This window comes from Erithacus rubecula, assembly GCF_903797595.1.
Source record: "Erithacus rubecula genome assembly, chromosome: 3".
Taxonomy (NCBI): Eukaryota; Metazoa; Chordata; class Aves; order Passeriformes; family Muscicapidae; genus Erithacus; species Erithacus rubecula.
This window is the reverse complement of record NC_136689.1, coordinates 56,008,581-56,033,394: the sequence shown is the minus strand read 5'-3', so window position 1 is coordinate 56,033,394 and position 24,814 is coordinate 56,008,581. Positions and strand designations below refer to the sequence as shown.

At 41.3% G+C, this 24,814-nt stretch overlaps 1 protein-coding gene across 2 annotated transcripts in view; it reads left to right on the top strand.

The window, feature by feature from the left end:
* The first annotated feature begins 1,658 nt into the window (after window positions 1–1,658).
* Window positions 1,659–24,814, top strand: part of RAMP3 (receptor activity modifying protein 3) — a 37,494-nt gene continuing 14,338 nt past the window's right edge. Inside the window, exons 1-3 of one of the 2 annotated variants that reach the window (XM_079302014.1) lie at window positions 1,660–1,841; window positions 16,957–16,986; window positions 19,430–19,562. In XM_079302014.1, coding sequence (XP_079158140.1) covers window positions 1,790–1,841; window positions 16,957–16,986; window positions 19,430–19,562 — 215 coding nt within the window. In that variant the 5' untranslated portion in view covers window positions 1,660–1,789. Of the gene's footprint in view, window positions 1,842–16,956; window positions 16,987–19,429; window positions 19,563–24,814 lie in introns of both variants that reach the window. The other variant, XM_079302015.1, reaches the window with a different exon arrangement.

Sequence of the window (24,814 nt, the reverse complement as noted above, 5' to 3'; positions counted from 1 at the left end):
TGTTCTACTTCAGAGATACTGTTTGCACCTTCAAACTATGTGCTGCAAGCACAAAATGGCAAGTGCTTGCTGAATCCTGAGAGTTAGAAAAAGCAACATTCACTTTGCCAGTTTTTCATCTGAAACAGGCAAAGAAAACAAATGCAATTGATGCAAAAAGACCTGTCAGCATTATCTCTATATGTGTTACGAAAAATACTGCCTTTATACTGCATAATATACTGTACATTTAAAACACTTTAAACATATAATATTGCATATAAAGCATGATGCTTAACCTCCTGGAGATCAGTCTAAATTATTGAAAATAGAAATTATATTTTCAGACTTGCAAGAAATGGAATTTGTGATGGAAATCCAGTTCTTACTGCTAGAAAGCATGCTATAGATGGTATAGGGAGTCTGTGGTGTATGTGCCTTTATGCTTGTCACTTTGCTGCAGTTCTTTCTGGCAGGGGCAGCTTGCAAACACTCCTTACAGAGCAGAAATGGCAGCCCCTCTGCTGAAGGATGATCTCCCTGAGCTATGGTTTATTTATGGTTTATGGTATTTTACAGGATTTGTTTCCAGCTAAGTGGAGTAAGTAGCACACAAGTGATAGGAGGTTCTTTCTAAGTGACACACTTAAATGTCTGCAGAGCTGTTTCAACATTGGATTCCCAGCCTTCTCTGTGGTTTCCAAAGTTTTCCATTTCCGTCAGCCTAGATAACAGCATAAATCAGACAAAGGTTGTGTCCTGAAAACAGTGGTTACAAAGGCACATGCAATGCAAAATTCTGCTCCTGTGCTGGGGTCCCACTCTTCAAAAGTGCTTTGAAGCATTGTGCTAGGCAAACACACATACAAGTCTATGTGAACAGCCTGACTAATACCTAAAGGTACCCTTTGTTCATGTGTGTGGCTTGAAAAATCTCTTCTGAAATTTGAAAATTTATGGTATATTTGACTTTTAATAATGGCAGTGATTTAATGTTCTGCTGAATTCAGGTGGAGTGTCCATGTAACCAGAAGAACACTCTGTGTCTTTGTAACTGAGCAATGCTATTATTTTTAGGTAAGAAAAGAAGTCTTTAGCAGCTTCTTAGTCCGGTGTTTCTTGGTGATGGTAATTTCCTAGAGAGAGAGCTCCAGGAACACAGCCTTTAAATATTGATGAAAATCAGGAGCTGTACCATCTCTGAAAAGAGACAGGCAAAGACGAAATGTCAACATAAAAACACACTTAGCATCTTAGAACTCCGGGCTGCTCTGGGTCAGTGTGGGGTCAGCCAGCTCGCTGCCCACGTTCAGCTGTGAATATTGAGCACGCGTCGGTGCCATGCGAGGTGGGCTAACACAGGTGGCCCTCCAGCTCCTCATGCCTTCACCCCCATCGCCAGGATGCTGTGATAGGAGGGGAGAAGCTGCTCTGGCTCCCAGGGCAAGGGGTCAAGAGTCCTGAATCCCTCGGACACTTGAGGCCAGAACCTTCCCCCACACTCACACTCACTCACACTCACTCACACTCACGGAGCTCACACTCACACTCACGCTCACACTCACACGTGCCTGCCCGGCCGGTCCGCCCCGCCGCGCCGGGAGCCCCGGGGGCGGGGGAGCCGCTCCGCTGCGCGCCGCCCCCGCCCCGCCGCCGCCCGGGGCTGGCCGCCGAGCGCGGAGAGGAGCCGCCCCGGCGGGAGGGCTGAGCCTGGGGCCGGGGCGGGCTCGGCCCTGTGCGGTGCGGACCGGCCGCCCCATGCGGGCTCCGTCCCCCGCGGCCGCTCGCCGCCGCTGCCGCCCGCGCCGGGATGGAGGAGCCGGGCAGCCGCCGGCGGCCGCTCCCCGTCCTGCTGCTCTGGGGTGAGTGTCCGGCGGGGCTGTCCCGCGGTGGGGCTGGCCGGGACTGCTGCACCGGCTCCGGCTGAGCATCCTCGCGTGTGCGCGGTCCCCGAGGGCAGCGCTTTCTGCCGCGGCGTGGGGCTGAAGTTCGGGGGAGGTGGGAGCGCCCCCACTTTGGCTGGAGCATCCCTTTGGGAGCGGGTCTCCGGGCATCCCTTGCCGGCGGGTCGGGACGCAGCGGGGATCTCTCTCTTTCCCTCCGCGGCTCTCCATCCCGAGCAGGCAGCGAGAGCGTTCCGGAAGGGCAGCGGAGCCGTGTCCCCGGTCCCCTTCAGCATCGCGCCGACATCGCCGGGGGAATGCCCGAACGGGGCGCCCCGTACCAGGGAAAGCCATCTCGAACTTCTAGCGTTAGTCGGGCTCTCCGTCTTGGATCCCGCATGGATTCTGGGGAGGTGCGCGTGGCTATTGGGGAAGGTTTTTCCTGCATACTGAAGGGCTGGTTGCTGTTGGAGTAGCTGCGTTCCAAGCACGGCGTTACCACGCACAGGTATCCGTCAGATTTTTCACTTAGAGTGCCTCGGCTGCTGGAGAAACTATCTTATTGTTCCTTGTGAGGAAGGTTGTTTTAGGGCTCTCAGATTTAATGTGTTGCAGTCATGTAAAGTTGCCAGAAGTCGGCTCTGACCGTCTTCACTCAACAGTAAACTAAGAGATGTAGTTGATTCCCTGTGAGTCCCACTTAAGGGACAAATATTCCGGCCTGCTACCTTTAGAAGATGTGTCTGAGGACTTCTGAACTTTGTTTGCTATTTTAGACTCCTTCCAAAGTACAAAGCTGGAAAGCACTGCACATATTTCTATGGAAAGACTCACAAACAAATGGACAATTGTATTAACAGGGTTCAGTAGCATCATCCTAGCTGGTCTGTCAAAAGAATGACATGTCACATGCACAAGTTTTTGGTCCTCTGTAGCTTGAGAACTTCTAAAATCTTGTCTTAGTTGCTCAGATTTCTGCTATTCCTCAGCTGAAAAGGAATACAAAGATAGCCAGCAGTTGTCTGGAACATGCAATCTTGAACTGAGGGAACTAGGCAATAGTCCTTTTGTATGGGGAGATGTCTTGATGTAACTATGATTTCTGCAAAGCACAATTTCCCACTGGAGATTTATTTTCAGATATTTACTGGAGTGAGGGACAGTGTCCCTGTGGCTCAGGAAGCTAAAGAAGGACATTTTTCACCAGAGAGGCACAGATAAATCAATTGTGCTAGACATTTTTAAGTGTGCTAGCTCCATTCCTAATAGAATAACACAAAGAACACAAAAGATTTTAAGAATATCTCTTAACTGTTAATGCATTACTTTTGCTTGGAATTGGAAAGGGTAGATATAATCAAGAATTAATGAAATGAGACTGATTTCCTAGTAGGAAAAACGTAGAGTTCAAGGATGTGAAACCAGGTTTCTTAATAAGAAAAGCCTGAAGTGGCACAGAAAGAAATTTCTTCTTTGGGAATACAAACAGTTTTAAAACTAGTTATTTTGGAAGAATTTTTGCTTTAATTGAATGGTCATTCCTAATGGCTTCTTTTGATTAAGCAGAGAGCTGTGACCTCTGCCATTAAGGTGAAACCTCCATTCTTCAGTGCTAAGCCCACTGAAGGCAGTGGGAAGCCCATCTGGGTGGGGTGAGAGACTGTGTTTCTGTAACCTCAGACCACTACTTTCTGTATCTTTCTGCCTAGGACTATTGACACATTATCTCTGTGCATAACTACCTGTTGTGTTGTCCATGCTTAGTAAGGATGGCAAAAAAAAGGGCAGTGTGTTCACTCAGTGATTGTAGGAGAAGCTGGAATTGCTGAGTGTGCAGGGGAAAGAAAACATCAGCTGAGGTGTTTGGTACAGGGTCATGTTCTGTGAAGTGCTGGTAGCATCTGGGGCAGAGCTGGAAATACCAGCTGTCAGTGAAATCCTCTGGTTTGCTTCCCAGAGCTGTAGATACTTAGAAGACACCTACTAACTGTAGAATAAAGCACCTAAGAAAAGGTGTTGTATTTATCATCATAGCAAATTCTCTTATTCTACTTCTATGTATGGAAGCTGAGGTAAGAAACATAAGGGCTTGACCAAAACTTTTAACAAAGTGGGTTTTTCACACAGGTCATTGTTTCAGAATTCCTGCCCAAATGTTTCTCCTTCATTCTTTATGTAACACCTGCATTTCAGTGGTGCTATTTGTGTTTGAATTAAAGATGCTATTGGAATAAAGCTGGGTATTTTTAAAATTATAGAGTAATCTTTCTAAATATATTTGTGTAAACCCATATCAAGGGAGATGGTGTCATCCTTATCTGGAGCAGTTCTTGTATGCAGATTTCAAAGACAGTTGGTAGGTTTTTGCATTTCTTAATCCTGTTTTCACAGGGGTTAGCCAAGCTTAGTGCTTTGGTCCCAGGTGACCAGCTGGACAGTTGGAAACAGCCTGGTTCCAATTACCTTTTTAATTTCTGTTTTAAAGACTATATCTCATCTGCAAACAATAATGAAAAAAACCCCCACTGTGTATAAAAGTCCAAATTCTGTAAGGTCCTGCACTCCTCTGGTGTGAAACATGGCATATGTGAGTCCTGGAGAGTTTGGATTCCAATGATGAAAAAAAAAATACCCAACAGGAAACAATTTTAGTGGGTTAAAGTTTGAAAACCGAATCAAGGGATTTTTTTTCCATTATTTTCTTGTGAATATCATGCTGTTTTGCAGCTGCAAAGGGTGGAACAAAGAAAAAGAATACTGTCGTAGGAGTTCTGAATTTAATAGACCCAGGCAAGTGTGTGTGTGTGTGTGTGTGTGTAAAACAAAGAAACCTTTGCAAAACAGAACATCTTATTCTGAGACAGACCACAGAGTTCTAACAAATACACTTCTCTACCAAACTGGTGCTTCATTTTCTAAAGACGTGATTTTCCACATTAGGCAAGCAGGAAGACAGGCAGCAGACCCCACCACCATCCATCCTGAAAGCAAAGATCCTGCTGTACATGCAGCCTGTGTTCCAATTTGCTGTTGAATCCAGGCATTCTTCCCACCACCCTTCAGCCTGTTTGTGCCTCCTGATTCTGTCAAGAAGGTGTTGCTTCTCTCCTAAGATGTACATGTGCAACAGGGGATGGTTCACAGCAGTTCCCTTGAGAGGGTGAGTGGCAGGGCTGTCTCTGTGGTGGCAAGGGGACTGCAGGTGGTAGCACAGAGCATTCAATGCTGTCTCCAGCTGCCTTGGTCCCAGGAGGAATGGTGCTGCATTTTTGAATAATTTTCCTGGCTGAAAGTATGAAGGAGAAATTGGGCTTTTAAATCCTGATGCACAGCAATGAGATCTGATGCTGGTCTTGCTCCTAAATTAGTAAGATCCTGCTATCTATATCCTCATTAAGGTTTTAAATACCTTTGGCGTCTCAGGGCTTCGCCTGTAGTTTTGTTTTGCCTGTGAGGCAAATCACAAGAGACTATGAAGTGGAGATGGAATTCTACACTGTCTGAGATAGACAGGTGCTGCTATAGGTGCAGATACACACAAACTGCATGATTTGAAGGACAGGGTCTTGAGCTGAGCTCAAGGGGATCTATGGGAGGTTTTGTCAGTTGGGTTGTGTTGAAGCATTGTACCACCAGTAGTTTTTGTGCTGTTTATGTTTCTGTTTCTCCCACCTATCTACTGGCAACTGAGATGATTCATGGCTTGAACTGCAGACAAATGAATCAATTTCCAGTTTACCGTATCAAGGAAAAAAATGCAATGAGTGGTCCCTTACAAAACACCATTTGCTACCATCTGTGTCTTGGCTATTGAAATTAGTACCTGAGAGACACATGAAAAAAGCAAACTGTGCTTTCATTTGGGGCTCAGAGAGATTAATTTTCACAAGCATAATGAAACCTGTTTTAATTCACACCTTTTTAGTTTAGTGGAAGCTGTCACATGAACCATTTTATTTCAGAACAATTTTAGAAGTGTATTATTTTGTGTTTTATGGAAACAGCCTGTCTTTTCTAAAATAGGAATCTCTTCACAACCAGGCTTGCATTGAGATAAACTAGAAGATATAAATGGGAAAAATTGTCATTATTTTAATATGAATATATATGTAGAGCAACCTGATAGCTGCTTGAAGGATTCTTAGGTCTTCTGTGGAAATGTGCAAGTATGAGGAAAGAAAGGAGTAGCAAAGTGGAATAGGAGAAGGGTGCCCTTTCCGAAATTTGTAGGCTTAATCTCCCTTTGTATGTTGGCTTCCCTGAAAACAGTCTGAAAAGAGGACACAGCTCTTTTTCTTGCTAAGAACCTCAAGAGAAAATGCAGTGGCACTGTTAGAAATGGTGGAGAGGATGATTCCTTGTTGTCTTCAGAGCACTTAACATGAGCTTTAATATTGCCTTGGACAAGGGGCATGCCTGCATAGCAGCCCTTGGCCTCAGTTTGTCTCCAGGAATACGGAATTTTGACTCTTTGGAGACAGATTGATGGCCTGCTGCAGATCAGGTGTCACTTGCTCCCCTCTACTCTCACCTGAAGAGAGGCACTGCTGAGACCCTAGCACAGCACCAGACTCAAAAAGCACATCTCGTTTGCATCTAACCAGATTAAGCTGGGTGATCAAAGGATTGCAGAAGCACTGGGCCCTACAATGGAACATCTGTCTTAAGATTTTCACACTCTAATAAATGTGTCTAATTTTCCTTTATTTTGCAGAGCATTATCTGTGGGCAGTGTCAGAATAAGTAGTGTGATTAACACTGGCCTGTAATGAATGTCACCTATTATGTGAAATCATTTGGTTTCCAAATGTCACAAGTGACAGATTCCTTTTGCATCCTTTTGTGTCCAGAGATTCATGCTAGAGGCTCTAATTGTTATAAAATATTATTGCATTCTTCTTGTTGTTGTTTTATCAAAATACATAGTTTGAGATTGACGGGGTGTGCCGCCTTTTTTCTGAGTGGTCCTCCTGCCTTTAGCAGAATGGAGAAGAGATTTCACAGCTATAAAATGTTATGAAGAGATGGGGAGATACTAGAACCGAAAATGGAACCTTAAAGAAGTCATTCAAGTGGTCGTCAACAGGACACAAAGCTCAGGTTTCTTCTGAGACTTCAGCACTTGGACTCAAGCTTTGACCTGTGATCTTCTGTCTTGCCCCCACTCTGTGGCTGGAGAGTGTCCCCAGGGCTGTTCTGCTGATGTGGTGGCGTGAAAGCCACGTGGGTGCTTGCAGCTGGAATTGTCTGGGGAGCTGTGGCTGTCTCTGGCACATCCAGACAGGCATTCTGCAGCTTTGGAGTGGAGGTGGCTCTTTGCTTGAAGAGGATCTCAGTCTCCTCATCAGGGTTTTGCTGTCTGGCAGCCACAGGGGGATGTGGAAGAGATTTTCTCTTCAAGTTTGTTTTGACAAGTGGCTACAAGTGTAATGCTGTCTTTCCACAACTCCTGAGTTCATGAGTTGTTTCAGCTTTGCTCCTCAAGGATCTCCATGTACCAAGAACATAACTTGTCCAATTTAATATTAGAAGAGGTTGCTTTAGCATTGTGTATTGTAAACTTACAATGATAAAGCATTAAGCTTATGTTTTCAAGAGAAAGAGGAAAAATAAATTTGTTTTGGCTTTCAGTGAAGAGATGCTCAAAGCCTTTATTTCCATGGAGTCATCAACTGTCATTCAGTATGTGTGAAATCTCCTCTGTACCTGTTTTATTTTTAGAAAGCAGATCAATATTTAGTTTTTTTATTAGCTATGTCTGTATTTCAAGCTGGCACAAAGTCAGAACTGACTGTGTCATGTTAAAAAATAATGTAGATCTCTTTATTTTTGACCAGTGGACCTAGGTGGATTTGCATTCAGGAATTATAACCTTTGACATTAGTATGGTGGTTGCTGATCATCCTTGCAGGGCTGTGTTTGGGGTGAGAATTTTTTACCATGAAACACTTAGTGATGCACAATGAAATAGAGATAATATTGCTGGAATAGCCACCAGTCCAATTTCTATTTAAATGGCTCCACTGTAAACCCGAAACAGCAAAAAAGTCAGAGCATTGTGAAGTAAAGGTCAAAAGAAAATTAAGCTCCTCAAAATACTTGTTTTCTTTCTATATTATAAAATTTTTGGAAATAAATGTTAGTGCTCTTTTCTTGCATTTAAATATTTTTGAAAATGGGGAGAGAAATCTCTGTGAAGTAATGTGACATTTTAGACTTCCTATTTTCAGTGAGTTTTAGTTAAAGTAGGTTCTAACTCCTCTTTGTCTTACCTTTCAGACGGAGCAGTACAGAACAGGTAAATGTGCACTGCAACACCATAAGGATGCTTGATGATCTATGGCTCGTGCTCTTCCATGCCAAATGTGCCTGTGCAATATTTAGGTTTTCTTTTCCTCCCAGCTACTTCATACTTTATATGCAGTGGTTTAGAAAACAAAAAATTTTCAAAGAAATAAAAAGTGCTGGTAGGAACAATGTAAAATAAACACCTCTTGTAGGAAATTGGGGATTCTTGCAGTCTTGAAATGTACACTGGAAATCTTGATGAACCATATCTGTGTTTGAGCAGATGTGCTAGGCTTGGTCCAGAAATTATTGTAAAACCTTCTTTGCCTTGTTCTACAAAAGATCTGGAAGATGTTAGGGATTCCTTCTGGTGTCAGACTGTACCACTCCACAGCTGTATAAATAAATTAAGCTTTTTATAACTTCATGAGTAAAACTATTGCTGACACATTAGCAAAACTAGAGGGAAGGGAGTGCTCTTTCTTATCTACTCTCCTTTCTACTTATTTCTTGCATGACTCCAAACTCCTTAGGAGGATTTTGTTTAGGCTTTAGATGAAAAAGTTTGCCTGCCATATGGGAGCAAAGCCACAGAAAATATCAGCCTTAGAGCATCTCTGAGACTGTGAAAGCAGGCAGATTTAGGTAAATTGTTTTTCAGACCCATTGATACTGTTGGAGCTAAACAAGCCCTGATCTATAGATGAATAGAGAATAACCAGTATTGTTCAGTTGAATCTGCTGTCAGCTAAGTCCATCAATGCCCATCAGTGGCAGTGGGAACTCTTCTGGGATTACCTAGTTATGGGGGAAGAAGTCTGCTGCAGAACATCAGCTGCAAGTGTGGAATGAGCATGTGTGAGAGAAGCAGGAGAGGGAGGAGTGTTTCAGGAGCCAGAGCTGAAATGCCCCTGCAGCCTGTGCTGAAGACCAGGGTGAGGCAGCAGTGCCCCTGCAGCCCACGGGGACCATGCAGTAAAGAGATCCACCTGCAGCCCCTGGAGGGCCCCATTCCCAAACATGGGGGCCCAAAGGAGGCTGTGACCCTGTGGGAAGCTTGCAGGCTCCTGGCACGACCTGAGACCCAGTGGAATTATCCAAGCTGGAGCAGTTTCATGGAGAACTGCAGGGACAACTTGTGCTGGAGAAGTTTATGGAGGGCTGTCTCCTGTGGAAGTGCACAGCGCTGGACGAGGGGAAGAGTGTGAGGAGCTGTCCTTCTGAGGAGGGAGGAGTGACAGAGACAAAGCATGATGAACTGACTGCAGCCCCCATTCCCCATCCCTCTGCACTCCTCCAGGAGGAGGAAATAGAGATATTAGAAGTGAAATGAAGCTTAGGAAGAAGAGAGAGGTAGGAGGGAATGTATTTTACGAATTGGTTTTATTCCTCATTACCCTACTCTGATTTTAATTGGCAATAAATTAAATTACTTTTATCATGTTGAATCTCTTGACCATGATGACAGCTGTTAAGTGATTTCTCCCTGTCCTTGACCTGTGAGCTTTTCATTATATTTTGTCATCTCCTGTCCTGCTGAGGAGGGCTGTAATAGAGTGGCTTGATAGACACCTGATGGAATGATTTACTCCAGTAGATTGGCCTAAGTAATTTCCTATGCCAGAATCTGTTGCTTTGCAGTTTCCTATATACCAGTATACACCTAGGAAAAATTATGGTGTGCAGGGATCATCTGCCATGCAAAGATCTGTTTTTAGTGTTTATTCCTTGAAGCAAGGGTGCTGTTGTGAAAAGCCACTCACACCTACTATGAGCAGGTACATATACAGCAGTATAAATAGACATGTGAAGCTCTGGAATTTTATTAGTGTTCCACTGTTCTTGTGAGTTCTTTATGGCAACGTGTCATTTAAAATATTCTGTGATGATATAGGTGAATATCCAGGGCTCTGGAACCCTGGTAGTCAAGCTGGGCTGCTGAAGAGAAACAACCCACATTTGGATGGTCAGGCCAACTTAGTATTTCATAGTAGGCAACGAATTGAAAGAAAACACGAATTCACTGGAATCACGTTAATGTAATGTCTCAGCATTGTAACAGCATTAGGAATCTGCTAGAGGGTTACATGAAACATCAAGAGAAGGTGGATTTGCAGGGTGGGAATTTTTATCATCTGGTCAGAAAAGGAAAAAATTTTCCCAGGCCTTCTATGATGGTAGTATCTTGATTTAAATGTTCTGCCTGTCAAGGGACGAAGGAACTTTAAATGTCTTCAAGTATCCCATGGTTTTAAACACTTCCTCAGGAGGGAGTGTGCAGTGACCCTTGTCTGTGAAATCTCCATGGGTCATTTCCCCTTCCCAAAGTTATTAAAAAAAAAAAAAAAAAAAAAAGATTGCTTGACTTATCTCTCTTTGCTACCTCACAGGAGCAAACTGCAGCTTCTATTGGCCTTGAGGGACTGGTTTTTCACACTCTTTCACAGGTGGTTAGTTATGGAATAAAGTCTGTATTGTGCTGACTTTTTTTCTTATTATAGGGAAACCTTACATCACATTTTCTTTTGTGTTTTCCTGCCTCTTTCACTAATGACAGGCATCTGGGTTGTAATAATAAGCAGCCATTGGTGCTTCCAGGTGATCAAATGATACAGTGTGGAGCTGCTCCTGGATGCAGATGGCCAACTTCAGGGGCTGTCACAGTTCTCGTGTGCTCTGGGGTGTGTGTGACTCTCAACAGTAGTTGCAAGCTATCTCACTGTTGAGGGCAGAGAATCAGAATTATGCTGTCTCATTAGCTGACATACCTTTCCCATAAATTGCACAGCTTACATATTGCACAATTATCCTTTGGGCAGAGAGATCGTGTTCTTCAGTTGCTTTGGTAACATTTTGTGAGGGGAGATAGTTGTGAAATAGGTACTGGCACCAGACTGCTGCTGGCTCACACTGTAGTTAAGGCTGGTGCTGGTTTCTGCTTGTGACCTTAGACAGACTTCTTACTAATTCTGTCAGTATTTCCATAGTTCATCTAAAATGGAGACCTCAGTAGCAGTACCTCACAAGGCTGTAGTGAACCTGAAGTAGAGATGTTCAGGGGTGAAAGAAAGATTTGTCACTTCCATTTGCTAGCAGTGTATTTATCTGTAGTCATAAATCATGAAGAGCTGTGGTCTGGTTGTTCTAGATATTACACACTTGTGGCAACTGCTGTGTGCTGAGACTCAGAAAACCAGGTCTTGCAGGCAGAAGTTAGATGGAAACAAGAACACAAAGCCTTTGGCAGGCCCACAGATACATGGTGAATGACAGTCTTTGCCTTACAGCTTAGGTTACACACACATATGTTAATTCAGTGAATTTGGGTTTTTAGGAGTGTTGTGCTTCTATCTGCTTGACCAGAGGAACCTTCTATGTGCAATCATCTGGAACTCTCTTCCTTCCATATCATAGAATCATAGAATAACCTGAGTTGGAAGGGATCCACAAGGATCACTGAAGTCCAGCTCCTGGTCTTGCACAGGACAGCCCAAATATTCACACCATGTACCTGAGGGTATTGTCCAAATTCTTCTTGAACTCTTTTAGGCTTGGTGCTGTGACCATTTCCTGAGGGAGCCTGTTCCAGTGCCCAGCCATCCTCTAGATAAAGAACCTTATCCTAATAACCATCCTAAACCATCCCTAGCACAGCTTCAGGCCATTGCCTCAGGTCCTGTCTCTGGGCACCACGGAGGAGAGATCACTCCCAGGCCTTCTGCTTCCATTCTTGAGGAGGTTGTAGAGCACAATGAGGTCTCTCCTCAGTCTCCTCCAGGCTGAACAAGCCAAGTGACCTCAGCTGCTCCTCATATGGCATCCCCTTCACCATCTGGACTTCAGCAAAGCCTTTGAATCCTTGCATGCTCCTGGAGAAGCTGGCAGCTCACAGCTTAGACAGGTGCTCACTTTGTGGTGAATGGTGTTGCAGCCACTTGGTGTCTGGTTCTAGTGGGATTCCCCAGGGATCAGTGTTGAGCTCAGTTTAATATCTTTATTGATGATCTGGGTGAGGGGATCATGTCTACACTTAGTGAATTTTTGGATGACACCGAGTTGGATGCAAATGTTGATCTGCTGGAGGGTGGAAAGGCTCTGCAGAGGGATCTGGGCAGGCTGGATCAATAGGGGTGAGGTTCAACAAGGCCAAGTGCCAAGTCCTACACTTTGGCCACAACAATCACATGCAGTGCTGCAGGGTTGGGGGCAGAGTGTTTGGAAAACTGCCTGGTGGAAAGGGACCTGGGTGTGCTGGTCAGCAGCTGAACATGAGCCAGGATGGCCAAGAGGGCCAATGGCATCCTGGCCTGTATCAGCAGTAGTGTGACCAGCAGGACTAGGGAAGTGATTCTTACCCTGTACTCAGCGCTGTTGAGGGCACACCTTGAGTGCTGTGTGCAGTTTTGGGGCTCTACTTCAAGAAGGACATTGAAGTGCTGGAATGAGTTCACAGAAGGGCAGTGCAGTTGGTGAAGGGTCTAGAGGGTGACTCCTGTGAGGAGTGGCTGAAGGAGCTGGGGTGTTTAGCCTGGAGAAAGGAAGGCTCAGGGGAGACCTCATCACTCCAGCTGTCTGAAAGGAGAGTGTAGCCAGGTGGAGATTGGTGTCTTTTCCCAGGCAACCAGCGACAGAGGACATGGTCTTCAACTGTGCCAGGGAGGCTTAGGTTGGACGTCAGGAAGAATTTATTCACAGAAAGGGTGATTTGATAATTGGAAGGGAGATGGTGGAGTCACCGTCCCTGGAAGAGTTCAGGGAAAGACTGGATGTGGCACTTAGTGCTCAGGTCTAGTTGACAAGGTCGTAGGTTGGATGTGATAATCTCAGAGGTCTTTTCCAATCTAACTGATTCTGTCATTTCTGCAGCCCTCCTTCCAATGCTTTCTAATAGCTTAATGTATTTTTTATGTTGAGGTGCCCATAGCTGCACACAGGACTTGAGGTGAGGCCACAGCAGCATAGAGTGGCACAAGCACCCCCTGGACCAGCTGGTGATGCGGTGCTTGTTGCTAAATGCCATCTTTAAACAGTTTCTAATGCCACAGATTTCCTTCTAGAATAAGGACAAATGTACTCCTCTTACCCTTCCTTATTTTACTTTCTGGAAGGATGGATCTCTAATCAAGGATCATATTTGTGTATGCCACTTTTGTAAAGGTGTGAACAAAGTTTACTTCAAGCAATTGAGTCTGCCCTTGGAATTTTAGTATATTTACTGTCTGAAAGTCAGTGGTTCTAAAAAAATGTATTTTACATTTCAGTTACATACTGCTTCATCAAAAATGTAATGGGACAGAAAGGGCTTGAAGAAAACATCGTTAAATTTTTGACTGAGCCGTGCAACTTCCAGCACAGTACAGATCTTAGTGTATGGCTAAGAAATCCCTTTGCAAGTTAGTTGTTGAACTGGTATGTTTAATTTAATTATTTATTTGTTAAATGATTAATTATTAATAGAGAAAGAAATATTTTATTAAAAATACTGGTTATATATTTATTTAAATAGAGCATACCAGTTTCAGAGTAGTAGAAAACCCATCCAACTCTTCTGGAAGTAGACAGACTGCTCAGAAATTGTGGCTCATTATTAATATGCTGCCAGCAGTGATTTAAGAACTTGAAAAAAACAATGTAAAGGGCAGTAATTTGTATTGGTACTCTGAAAGAGTCTCAGTTGAAGCATGATTTCAGAATAATGGTCACATTTCCTTTCATTTCCACATTTCCAGCAGTCACTGGAAAGCTGGGGAGCATTGTACCAGCATGGGTTGGAACAGCTGATGCCCTCAGATGCATTCCCTGTTGATTTCTACTGATGAAATGAAAAGGCTTAATTTACTTCCTTTCATGCTTTTCTTGCTCTGCAGGATAAAGACCCTAATGTCCAAAATAGTTAACAGTCTAAAATTACCTTCACAATTAAAAAACAATAATGTAGGGCCTCAAACTGTGATAAAGCATTGAGCTGCCCTTTTAGTTTTGAATATTGTATTTCTATGGCTATATATGCATCTTCCATACCATTGACACAAGGGGATTAAAAAGAACATTGAAAAAGGATTCAGCATGAAAGAAGGAGACAATGCAAAGCTGAGTTCCTTGTTATGCTAGCTCTCAAGAAAATTTCTTGAACCCAGGGATAGATCAGTGCACCCTGCCAACAGGTTTACCTTGCTCCTGCCACTCCATACACTGAGACATATTGTTTTCTGGGCCAATTCTAATGCAAGTGTAACACTTCTTTCAAGTACTATATTTATGGCAAGCTTCTGTTTATTCCTGGCATCCTTCCTTTGTGTTGAGTTCCTGTCATTGCCTGACTCTGTGAACTTCAGTTGCCTCATTTCCTTGGTTGCTTTCATACCATGTCATGTTGTTCTTGCGTCCTGTCCCTGTCCCCCTCTCCCCATCCTACTCCTCTTAAGAAGAAGTGTCAAAAGGACAGTTGGTAGCTGAGAACAAAAGATGACCTTCTGAGCCATGTATATTGTGCAGAGAGTTATTTAAAGAGTGACAGGTGGTTTAGTTTTTGTACCAATAGCATTATTTTTCCTTTCCTTCCACTTTTATAGTGGCCTCTGGGCTTTCTCATCAAGTTGTAGGATTTCTTAGCCTGTTTAGAGTGTGTTGTGTTTTGGCCATGTACATTTGACCTGACCCAAGTAGAGGAGTTTTAGAAAAGTCTTTGGAAGGCAACCATGTGACTCTTGTGTTAGCTCATCTTGTCCTTCTGTATTCAAACAGACTGTAGTGAAATGAATCTCTTAAAATTATGAGTGCCCAGGAAACAGATAATAAAGAAACCCTATGCCAATTTAACCAGTGTTTTTTTTTTTTTTTTTTTTTAATGTAGTAGAATGCCTCTTAAAATTGTGTGAGAGGATAAGAGAAGTAATTTTCACAGGGAATTTCTTTTGCCTTATATACCCTGAAGTGTCTGTGCATTCCTGCTAGAGTACCTGTAATGGTACAAAGACTTGGGATTTGCATAAAATATTGTTGAATTTTTAACATGATCCTCAGTAGTACCTGTGCAACAGGGAGCTTTATTCAACATTTAAATACCTGGAGAAACACTGAACTGCTGTAAGATTGGCTCTTTCAGTATTTAAAATCAGTTTTATAAGACAGTGTGGGTATTGAAAAATATCCTGTGTTACTTTGTTGTGAGATGATAAAAAAATGCAAAAGGCACTTTTTCTGTGGGCAGGAGGATTTTTGAGCACTAACCTTTAAGCCTTTAGTCAGTATTTGGGTTTTCTCTGCTTTCCTCACTGACACTTGGGGCAGGCTGGTTCTTTCCAGTTGTAAACCCTCTATTTGCATTGCTGTGGTCTTGTGAGGATCACTGCAGCCATAACTATGGAAGATGTGGAGCACAGTGATAGGAACTGATGGAATAAGAATTGGAGGTGCAGTCTGTGATTTTACAGGGGGGTATCTATGTGTGCCCTACACTGTTAACCCAGAATGGGTGGGTTTGGGTTCATGGCAAAGCATGTGCTTTTAGTGTGATCTTCAGTTTTCTGTGGTCGATAAGGCACTTTTTCAAATGAGAATTCAGGAAAACCCTACCCAGGGAATCAAGTGTATTTATTGCTCCATCTCCTAATAGCTTGGAGAGGAAAATGCTCTATTTGTGAAAGACATACAGCCATCAGAGTGTATTATGGGGTTTCATCTCTGTGTGTTTGGATGCATGACAATTTTCCGATGTGTGGATTCCTGCTCTTAACAGTACATTCTGGCTCGTTAGTAACTAAGACAGAGATTAATGCTTTTCTGGAAGAAAAATATGTTCCTTAGAAGGGTCTAAATTCTTCTTGCATGCATGTACACCATAATTTTCAGTTGACAGCTTGGCACATCCCAGTGACCATGGCCTAGATTAATGGTTGGTACTGATACTCTGCTATGTGTATCTTGGTTTGTTTTACTGGGGTACCATGTGTTGTACAAACAGGGAGGCACCCATCTGTTTGGAATCATGCATTTAATTTCTGATATGAGGTTAATGCTATAAAAATTTCTCAGCAATTTTTATTTTTCAGTGGGACATCAAAAATAATTGAAGCCATGTCTCTCTTAGCTATTACAATATCCTGGGTGTGGCTGGAGCTGTGCAAACACAGTGGGCTGCTGTTAATTTAATCCATCTGAATATACTGCAAATCACTAATCAGAAAGCTTCTTCTGTTGGTATAGTCTGCTTCTCTTTGGATGCTCTTCCAAATATAGCACATACCTGTGTCAGAGTAACTTCTGCATTAGAAGCTTGTAGGTTTTGATTGTAATGTTTTTGAAACTGTGTGACTTCACTGTGCAAAAGCTGGAGACTTAAACACAGCAATATGCTTTTCACAAAGTGAGTACACACTTACTTATGGCTGTGTTGTGTTTGCTTAACAACGAAAGGATTTTTTTTCTCTACATGTTAGAATGTGCAGCATGCCTATGTTTTGAGTGTATGTGTTATCTTATTGAACTTTTTCACCTTTAAGAAGCTTGAAGCCCTGTCCCTAATCCTTAATGTTAGAAACTAGAGGAAGGAGTGGTATATACAATCCCATAAGAAGTCTGACTCAGCCATTTAAAGGATAGATAGAAAGGAATTTAAAAACATAATGTTCTCTAAATGCTCATTATTTCATTCAGACACTCTCTTTAAGAAAACCAAAACTATTGTTTGAATAAGCATTTTGAATATTATGTTGAAACATAGTTATCCTCTACTTGGCTTGTAATCACACTAATCCTTTTATATAAGAGTGTAAGTATCTAACTCATATATTTTTTTTTTTCCTAGTTAACGGTCTAATGACGCTTGGATTTGCAGGTGAGTCACTTCAAAAATTCGAACTTCAGTTTCTGTTTTGCTAATGGTTGACTTTGGAGAAACCCTTCCATCCTATCTCATCTCAATTAGTCAATTTTTTACAACTGGTCTTGTCCACTGGCTGTATGCAGAGAGAGTGTTGTAGTGTTTTGTAAAGGTTGTTCTCAATAGTAATGGTGAAACTGCAGAATTATCCATTATTTTGATCTCTTTTGGTCAGGGATTTAGACAGAAACCCTTGTGTCATCAGATTGTGCTCAAATGACTCTGATAGAGGTTTTTTTTTTTAAATGGCCCTGAAAAATATTACAGTTTTAAATGCAGACAACCAAAAATACCAAGGGCATGGAAAATCCATTCAGGCACCCTGCTGGGAAGGGGCTGGATTAAATTGTCAGCACACGTGATGTAGTGGAAGAAAAACTTGTAGTCTGTTGGATTTGGTTATAAATCAAATGATAGCTGGCTATTTAGAATACCCTGCCAGCAAGAGCAGCTTTGTGTAACTTTTGCCAAAGCATCAGTGCAGGATTTAAGTTGTGAGCTATGCAATTTTCATGTGGTTTTGAATTCTGCAGGTTTTAGCATTCATCTGCAGGTCTAGCTGAGGAAAGTGTAACTGGTAACTGCTGCAGCTGCCAGATGAATTAACAGGAACACTTAAGCAGGCAGGATCCATGTTAACCTGCTAACTTCTCCTGGATAAAATTGTGCTGCCCCTGTGTGGTAATTTTTGCCATTTCTATCACTGGTGATTAATTTTAGTTCTGGCTTTTTGGATGAAGGCTTCATGACAGCTTTAGGAGCACTGACAGTCAGATATGATGAAGGAGCAGGGATTAGGTCCCAGGTAAGTGAGCCATGCACCTGGAGAGGTTTGTGGTCTGTAGGAAGTTGGAGACTTATTTCAGGTGCAGCATAGGCTGTCCTGTTATGGGCCTGCTGCTCCTGGCAAATATGTGAAAGCAAAGTGTTTATTTGGCCAGATGAGATGGTTGTCATTTGTCATACAGCATCAGGGGGAGAGTGACCACCAGCTGAGGAGTCAGCTGTGACAGCTGGAGTTAAACTGCAAATACATTTCTTGGATTTGAGCTGCTGTGAAGAGGAAAAATTACACAGTTTTTAAATTACTAATTTAATGTAGGCATTTGTATTAAAGATGTTTCTATACATATATTTACAGGTAATTTTCAATGTTAATGCATTTTTTATGCATTAGAATGGTCAAAATAGTGGCATCTGTAAAGGAAGACGTTTAATGGCTTGGTCAAAAAAAACATGTTTCAGGCTTATCAAAATCAAACACATTACTCTGAAAAGTATAAGAAACATCAAAATATTGTCTTTGTACTCCAGTGCAGGCGTGCTGGATGAGAAAAACATTTAACTGACTAAATATACTGGAGTTGCCATTATAGGTTGAAAAAGATGCAGGCTTGCTCAAGTCAAGGTCAAGTCTCTTTCTTTGCAAGTAGCTATATGCTGTAATTTTAATTTCATTTGATAACTATAGATAATTCATATAATTACAGAATTAATATAACTATATAATTCTTTCTGTTGGAAAAGACCTCTATGATCACTGAGTCCCAAGTGTTTCTCCAACACTGCCAAGTCCACCACTAAAATTTGTCCCTGAGTTCCACATCTACACACTTTTAAATTCTTCCAGGGGTGGTGGCTCAACCACCTCCTTGAGTAGCCTGTTCCACCCCTTTTGGTGAAGAAATTTTTCCTAATATCCAATCTAAACCTCCTCTGGCAGAACTTTGTGCTGTTCTGTTGCTTGTTACTTGGGAGAAGAGACCACACCCCACCTGGCTGCAGCCTCCTTTCAGGAAGTTGCAGAGAGCAATGAGCTCTCCCCTGAGCCTCCTTTTCTTCACCCTAAACAACCCCAGCTCCCTCAGCCACTCTTAGGATTTGTTCTCTAGACAGTTTGTTTAGCAGCTAAACTAAAGAAAAAGCTGTGACTGTGGAAATTCACACCCTTTAGCTGGTAAGACATACAAATATTTCCAATGCTAAAGTAATATAGTTAGTTGAATGCAATGCATCTGTGTAAGCTTGAAAAGTGTTTTCTACATGAGATGGGGGATTGGGAGATCCAGTTAGCTTTTAACTAAAAATGCAAATGGGTGATAATGAGATGGTATGAGTAGTAGATAAATAAGATTAGAAAAGTTATTAGATAGGTTCCTCTATGCTAGGTTTAAAAGACGTACAATATATGATAACCTTTAGTTTTTTTATGCCAAGTTATGTTTTTAACATATTTATGTAAATACTTATTTTGTCTATTTTCTAAAATTGCTTAGAAAATTAAATGCTAATCTTATGAGAATGTAAGTGGCAAGTTGGACTGTGTGAACAAATCTGAGTGATGTGTTTGTGCTTCTATTTCAGTGTTTGTGATTAAAGTGCTTCTGATGTTTCCTAGGTGCACGTCAACAGACTGAGCTCTGCAATGAATCTCTCATGTTAGAAAAGTTGCCTGCCTGTGGGAAATTCTTTGAAGAGATGATGAAGAAAGTGGACTCAAAAAAGTGGTGCAACCTGACAGAATTTATCATGTAAGAGTTAGTTTTGGTTTTAATAGTTCTCGCATAATGCATATAAAATATTTCTGCTCCAGAAAACAGAAAACCTTCTGTTTTTTGTTGCCACTTGCAGAGGGCTAAGCTGTAGCTCTTAAGCCCTGCAGTAGGGCCATGTGCATACAGAGACACCCAGCTCTTAACTCAAACAGTGTGCACAATAATCCACTTTAATGAAAACTAACCAATGGGCTATTAAATGCTGGTTGCTATTGTGTTACCTCAGACAGTCATGTTGAATTTAATCTATATTTCTGTGCCTTTTAAACCGACAATCCCTAAGTAATTTATTTTCTGTGAAGCCACTAAAGCAATAATGCTTTTAGAATCATGCTGTTCTTTCTTGACAGCAATGCAGTTCCCTCCTCTGATTTCCTATTTTTCAGTTAGATAACACTGTTTCAGAAATTCACCTCATAGGAAATTGCCCTATCCAAATTTAAAATTATTTGTCCTATTGAACATGCTGCATATGTTTCTTTGCCTGCCAGCTAGCATGGAGAGAGTGAGCAGCACCCATTCTGTTTTATGTCTAAAATACTGCAAGACTGACAGTAATGAGGGTGGTATTATTATTCTCTAATCTCTTTTCCTGATCTGTAGTTATTGAAGATATCTAAACATCTCTCTATAAAGCTGCACACTTCAAATTCTGATCTGGAGAACTCACAGAGTTTGTGAAATTGGTGGCATTTTTGGCATTATGAAACATCTGCTTCTTAAGACTATGCCTACTCATGCATAATGCCTGATTTTTGGAAGCTCTGAGTACCCTCTACACCAGCTGAAATCAGAGGAAACTGCAGGTGTTCAGCACTTCAGAAAACAAGACTCAAGTGAACAAGAGCTGGTATGGTACGAGCCAGCCTGGAGCAGAATATCTTCCTGCATTTGAAACTGTGCTGGTGCTGTTCCTGGAGGCTGCTCTGGAGGCAGAGCAGCCCCAAGCCAGCTGTCACCACACCTCTTACAGTGTCACTGAGCCCCAGATGTTCTTGTAGGGTCATTGGTGTCTTGTGTCCTGTTTAGTGTCATGTCATGTGGTGCAAGACTTTGACTAGCTCATCACCAACAGACTCACAGATGATGAAATGTTGGACTGCAGTGCTGTGTTGCAGCAGCTCCCCATGACTCCCTTGGCACCAGCACCTGTGTTGAAATGCCCCATATATTGATAATGCTTCATATCTGACAGCATATTATCAATTTAGATGTGATTCCTTCTTAGAACATTTATTTGCACACTTTGATGACTTTAAAATCTTGCAGTCTGTTAAAAGGTAAATTCTTAAATCCTGTGGCACTGGAATGAAAGATGCACTCATGCAACTCTCTCCAGCTGTGGGGAAGAACAAGAGATGGTTCTCTCTTCTAAACCAGCTTGAAGAAATTGCAGTCAAATCTGACAGAGAAGTGTGTGTATACAAAGAAAAAGAAAATTCTTGCAGTGCTGGTACTAGTAAATTTATTTAATAAATATCTGTATGTTACAGAGCAACAAATTCAATTTTATAATTCATCTAGGTACAGTATGTTTTATTTATTTTGAAGGAAACACTGTAATTTTTCTCCATTTTATCTTCATTGCAATTGTTTTATGATCACAAGAGTTGTTGGCTGATGTCTTGTTTGAATTGATAAGTGACCTCAACTAAATGGGATTACTTGCAGCAATGAAAAGTACCTACAGGAGCCTAAATATTAGACTATGCCTTTATTAAAGCAGGTGAAAAAACAGACAGTTTTTTGTAAGATTTCTGCTAAAATTTCTTCAATAATTTACATATTTTGGTGCAAGAATTTTTCAAGGTTTGGAGACGATTGAAGTGTCTGAGTTTTCTCAACTTTTAATTAGAGTTAAGAATCAGCCTTGATTTTATCCTGTCTAGTTGTGCTCATGGTTTGATGTTGTTTTCATTCCCTGTACAAGAAATTTTTTCTGAAGAAGTTGGTCAGTCTGAGGCTTTGCTCATTTTAGCTCAAAAGCAGTACCAGAAGAATTGAAGGCTCTTATGGAAGAAAAATCTTTTACATTTTTATATAATACACATTTCCTAAAAAACCTTTTTTTTTAATGTTTCAAGTTCTACTTTGGAGAGAGTAGCAGCATGAATTTGTTTTGAAATTTGTCTTCTGAATCAAGGATTAATCAAGCATTAGAAGTCTGATTACAAACTTATCATAGGGGTTCATTGCACTGAAGAAGCAGCAAATGTGCGTCTACCTTTTAAGATTTTTACTCTTTTGAGAATACACATTGTTATTTGATGTCATGCTTTCTGTAAGAAGCATATAGAATCACAGAACAGGCTGGTTTGGAAGTGACTAAAGATCTTTGAGTTCCAAACCTCCTGCCTTGGACAGGGACACATAGAGGCTATTTTATTCCAGCTCATTGGAGGAGCCCTGAGAGATGGGACAAAACCACTTCTTACTTTGGAGTAATCTGACAAATTAATGAAAACCTGGTATATCTAGCCATGGGCACTTAAAATTCAGATGTTTAAACATGGTGGTATTAGTTTGTGCTGATTTTATATCTAGTCTCCAGCAGTAACAATTAACCAGCCTGGATCAGACAGTGGGTTAAAACTGTGAGTTTTGTATAAAAAACTTGTTTCTTCATGCAATAATTTCTTCATGACAGTTTTAATTTTAGAAACAAATCTTTGTAACTGGTATTGAAATGTAACAGTTAATGGAAATCTGGTAATTTTCTAAATTTGTTGTTTGGTGGAGGAGTTTTAGCTCTTCAGTGTAAGTGGCTGTCCTTTGGATTGTACATAGAAATTATCTGTAGCTTCAGTGTTTTGCCAAGCATTTGTGAGAGAATTTGCAGTGACTCTAATTTGCTGTAACTTAATGAAACTGTAAGATTTTCTGACATCTCTGACATTCTTAATAAACTTGTGTTCTTTAAAAAGCAGCCTTTTTACTGATTTTGAACACACGAGTCTTCTGTGTGTGGCAGCTGGTACTGCAAACCAATATGAGACTTTTAGCCTCCACAGTTGATATTGATCTTGCTGCAAACGTGAAATAATCACATGTAAACAGTAAATTCTCAGGTAAAGAGTTACAGGAACACTATTAGAAGAAAGTTTTCCTTCTAATTTTCGTACATTTTTGTGAGGATTTGCAGTTAGTATCCTAATTGCAATTAGGATGCAAATACTCTGGGTCAAGTTGTCCAAAGGTATTTGAAAGCTTAAATATGATGAGGTATCAAAGTGGGATTTTAAAATATTTAAAGTCATTTGGATGTGGTTGGTTTCAGTGGTTCTAGCTTGGAAATCAGTATATGAAGGCCAACCAGAAACAGCTTACAAGAAAGGTAAAACCTTCAATACACAGACAGAGGTGTTCCTTGACAGAAGAGAAGGAGTTTGCCTAGTCACAGTTTTGCTGAGGCTTTTAGATGATTAAGAGAGACCTGTGAAGATAAAAATACAATGAGGTTGTTTAAAAGACTCAAAGTTTTGTACATGGCAAATGAGTAACCAGAGACTAAAGTGTGGATGATATGGGGAGTTAACAAAATCAAATACAGTTTTAACTTGCAAGAAGACTGGAAATTGCAGAAAGGTTTTTATTTTTCATGTGTAATATTTCTGTTATGTCTGCTTAGAGTAACATGTATGTTATTAGTGCTGCATTACATATAATAACTATGTATTATATTTCTGTATTATCTTCTTAATACTTGGCAACTACAGCTGAATATGTAAAATCAGCTACTGTCCACAAACCAAAATTCATTATTAACAGTCCAGACTTTTTTTTTAGTGTGCTGTGATAAATCCTGGTGTGGGACTACAGCTGAGAGGCCAGGTATGACTAATTCCTGAAGCAAATGGCCAGATGAAGACAAGAGTGCCCAGAGCTGTCTTACATGAACCTGGAAAAATGTCCTTTATTGTAATGGCTTAGATTACTTTCTATTCTTAGCTTATGAAACAGTTTTTCAAATCCTTCTAACTGGATCCTGGAAACAATTTAGCCAGAACAAACAGTCTCTAAACAAATCTGTGTCTGTCCTAGGCCTAACCCCTATGGAAATGTGGGACCAAAATGTACTAAAGATGATTTTCAGTGGCTTGTTAAAATTTGGGTCTGCTCCCAAGCACCAGTCTTCTCTCTTCTACATTACCATTTCTCAAATATTTCTGAGTGTAGTTACCAGCATTTAGGTTCTTTTGAGGCCAGAGAGAAGTCTGTGGCCATGTCTGCACTGTTGCATAATACAGGCCACACAATCTGCCCAGTAGTCACTATTCTAAACCCTGTAAGAGTGAGTGAATGTATTATGGAAAGGCATCCACTCTTCATTTGAAAGATTAATATTGGTCCATCACATCTATAAACAGAGAGTGTCATCTGTTACAGGTGAGGCATTCTCTTATTCCAAGCCAATACTACTGCTGCAGCACTCATCTCACAAGTGTTAGGGTTGCATACCTGCTACTTTGGGAGCTCCCAGTCAGTCATTCTGTGTTTGCCAGCCAAGGAGTAGCTGTGGATTTAGAGTCCAAGGGTGAAAGAGCAATTTGTGTTTTGGAAGGGAGTTCCAGCAAAGTAATGCATGTAACACATGTCAGATCTGGACTTTCTGTCTGAGAAAAAGAACTGATCGTAACAAACTTTTTCCTCCAATCCCTGAATTTAGTTTTGCCTGTTTTCACAGCTCTAGGAGTCCCTAATTTGCTGTGAAGCAGGGGCTGTGGGACATTGCTTTACGGTACACAGATGATGTTAAAAGTCTGATTTTTCTCATATTTTAAATTTCAGTTCACAGCAGAATAGGAGAGGGCTCATTTTTTCTTTAACTGTATGTCTGAAGCAGATTCATTGCAGGTATGTGTGTGTACCTGCTGTGGTCCATGGTCTGTACCCATGTAAATAATGATTCTTTTTTCTTTACAGCCTTAGTGCAGTTTTCCCACAACACTTTACATGGAATGTTAATTCTATAAACAGTTTCTGTCCCATTGAAGATGATGAGGGAGTCCACCCATATTCTGTACAGATGCTGAGAATTTGGAAAAAGAATTAAGGAAAAAATTTGTATGACTAAATTTGATGTAATCTGGAAAAGTAATCCTGTTGCTCAGTTTCAGAATCAGTGGGAGTTTTGCCTGTTAGAATTTGGCCCAACTGAGCTAATTGTAACAGTGCCTAGTTTTCAAAGAAACCATGTAAAATATTATGTAAAAGAAAGCTAGATCACA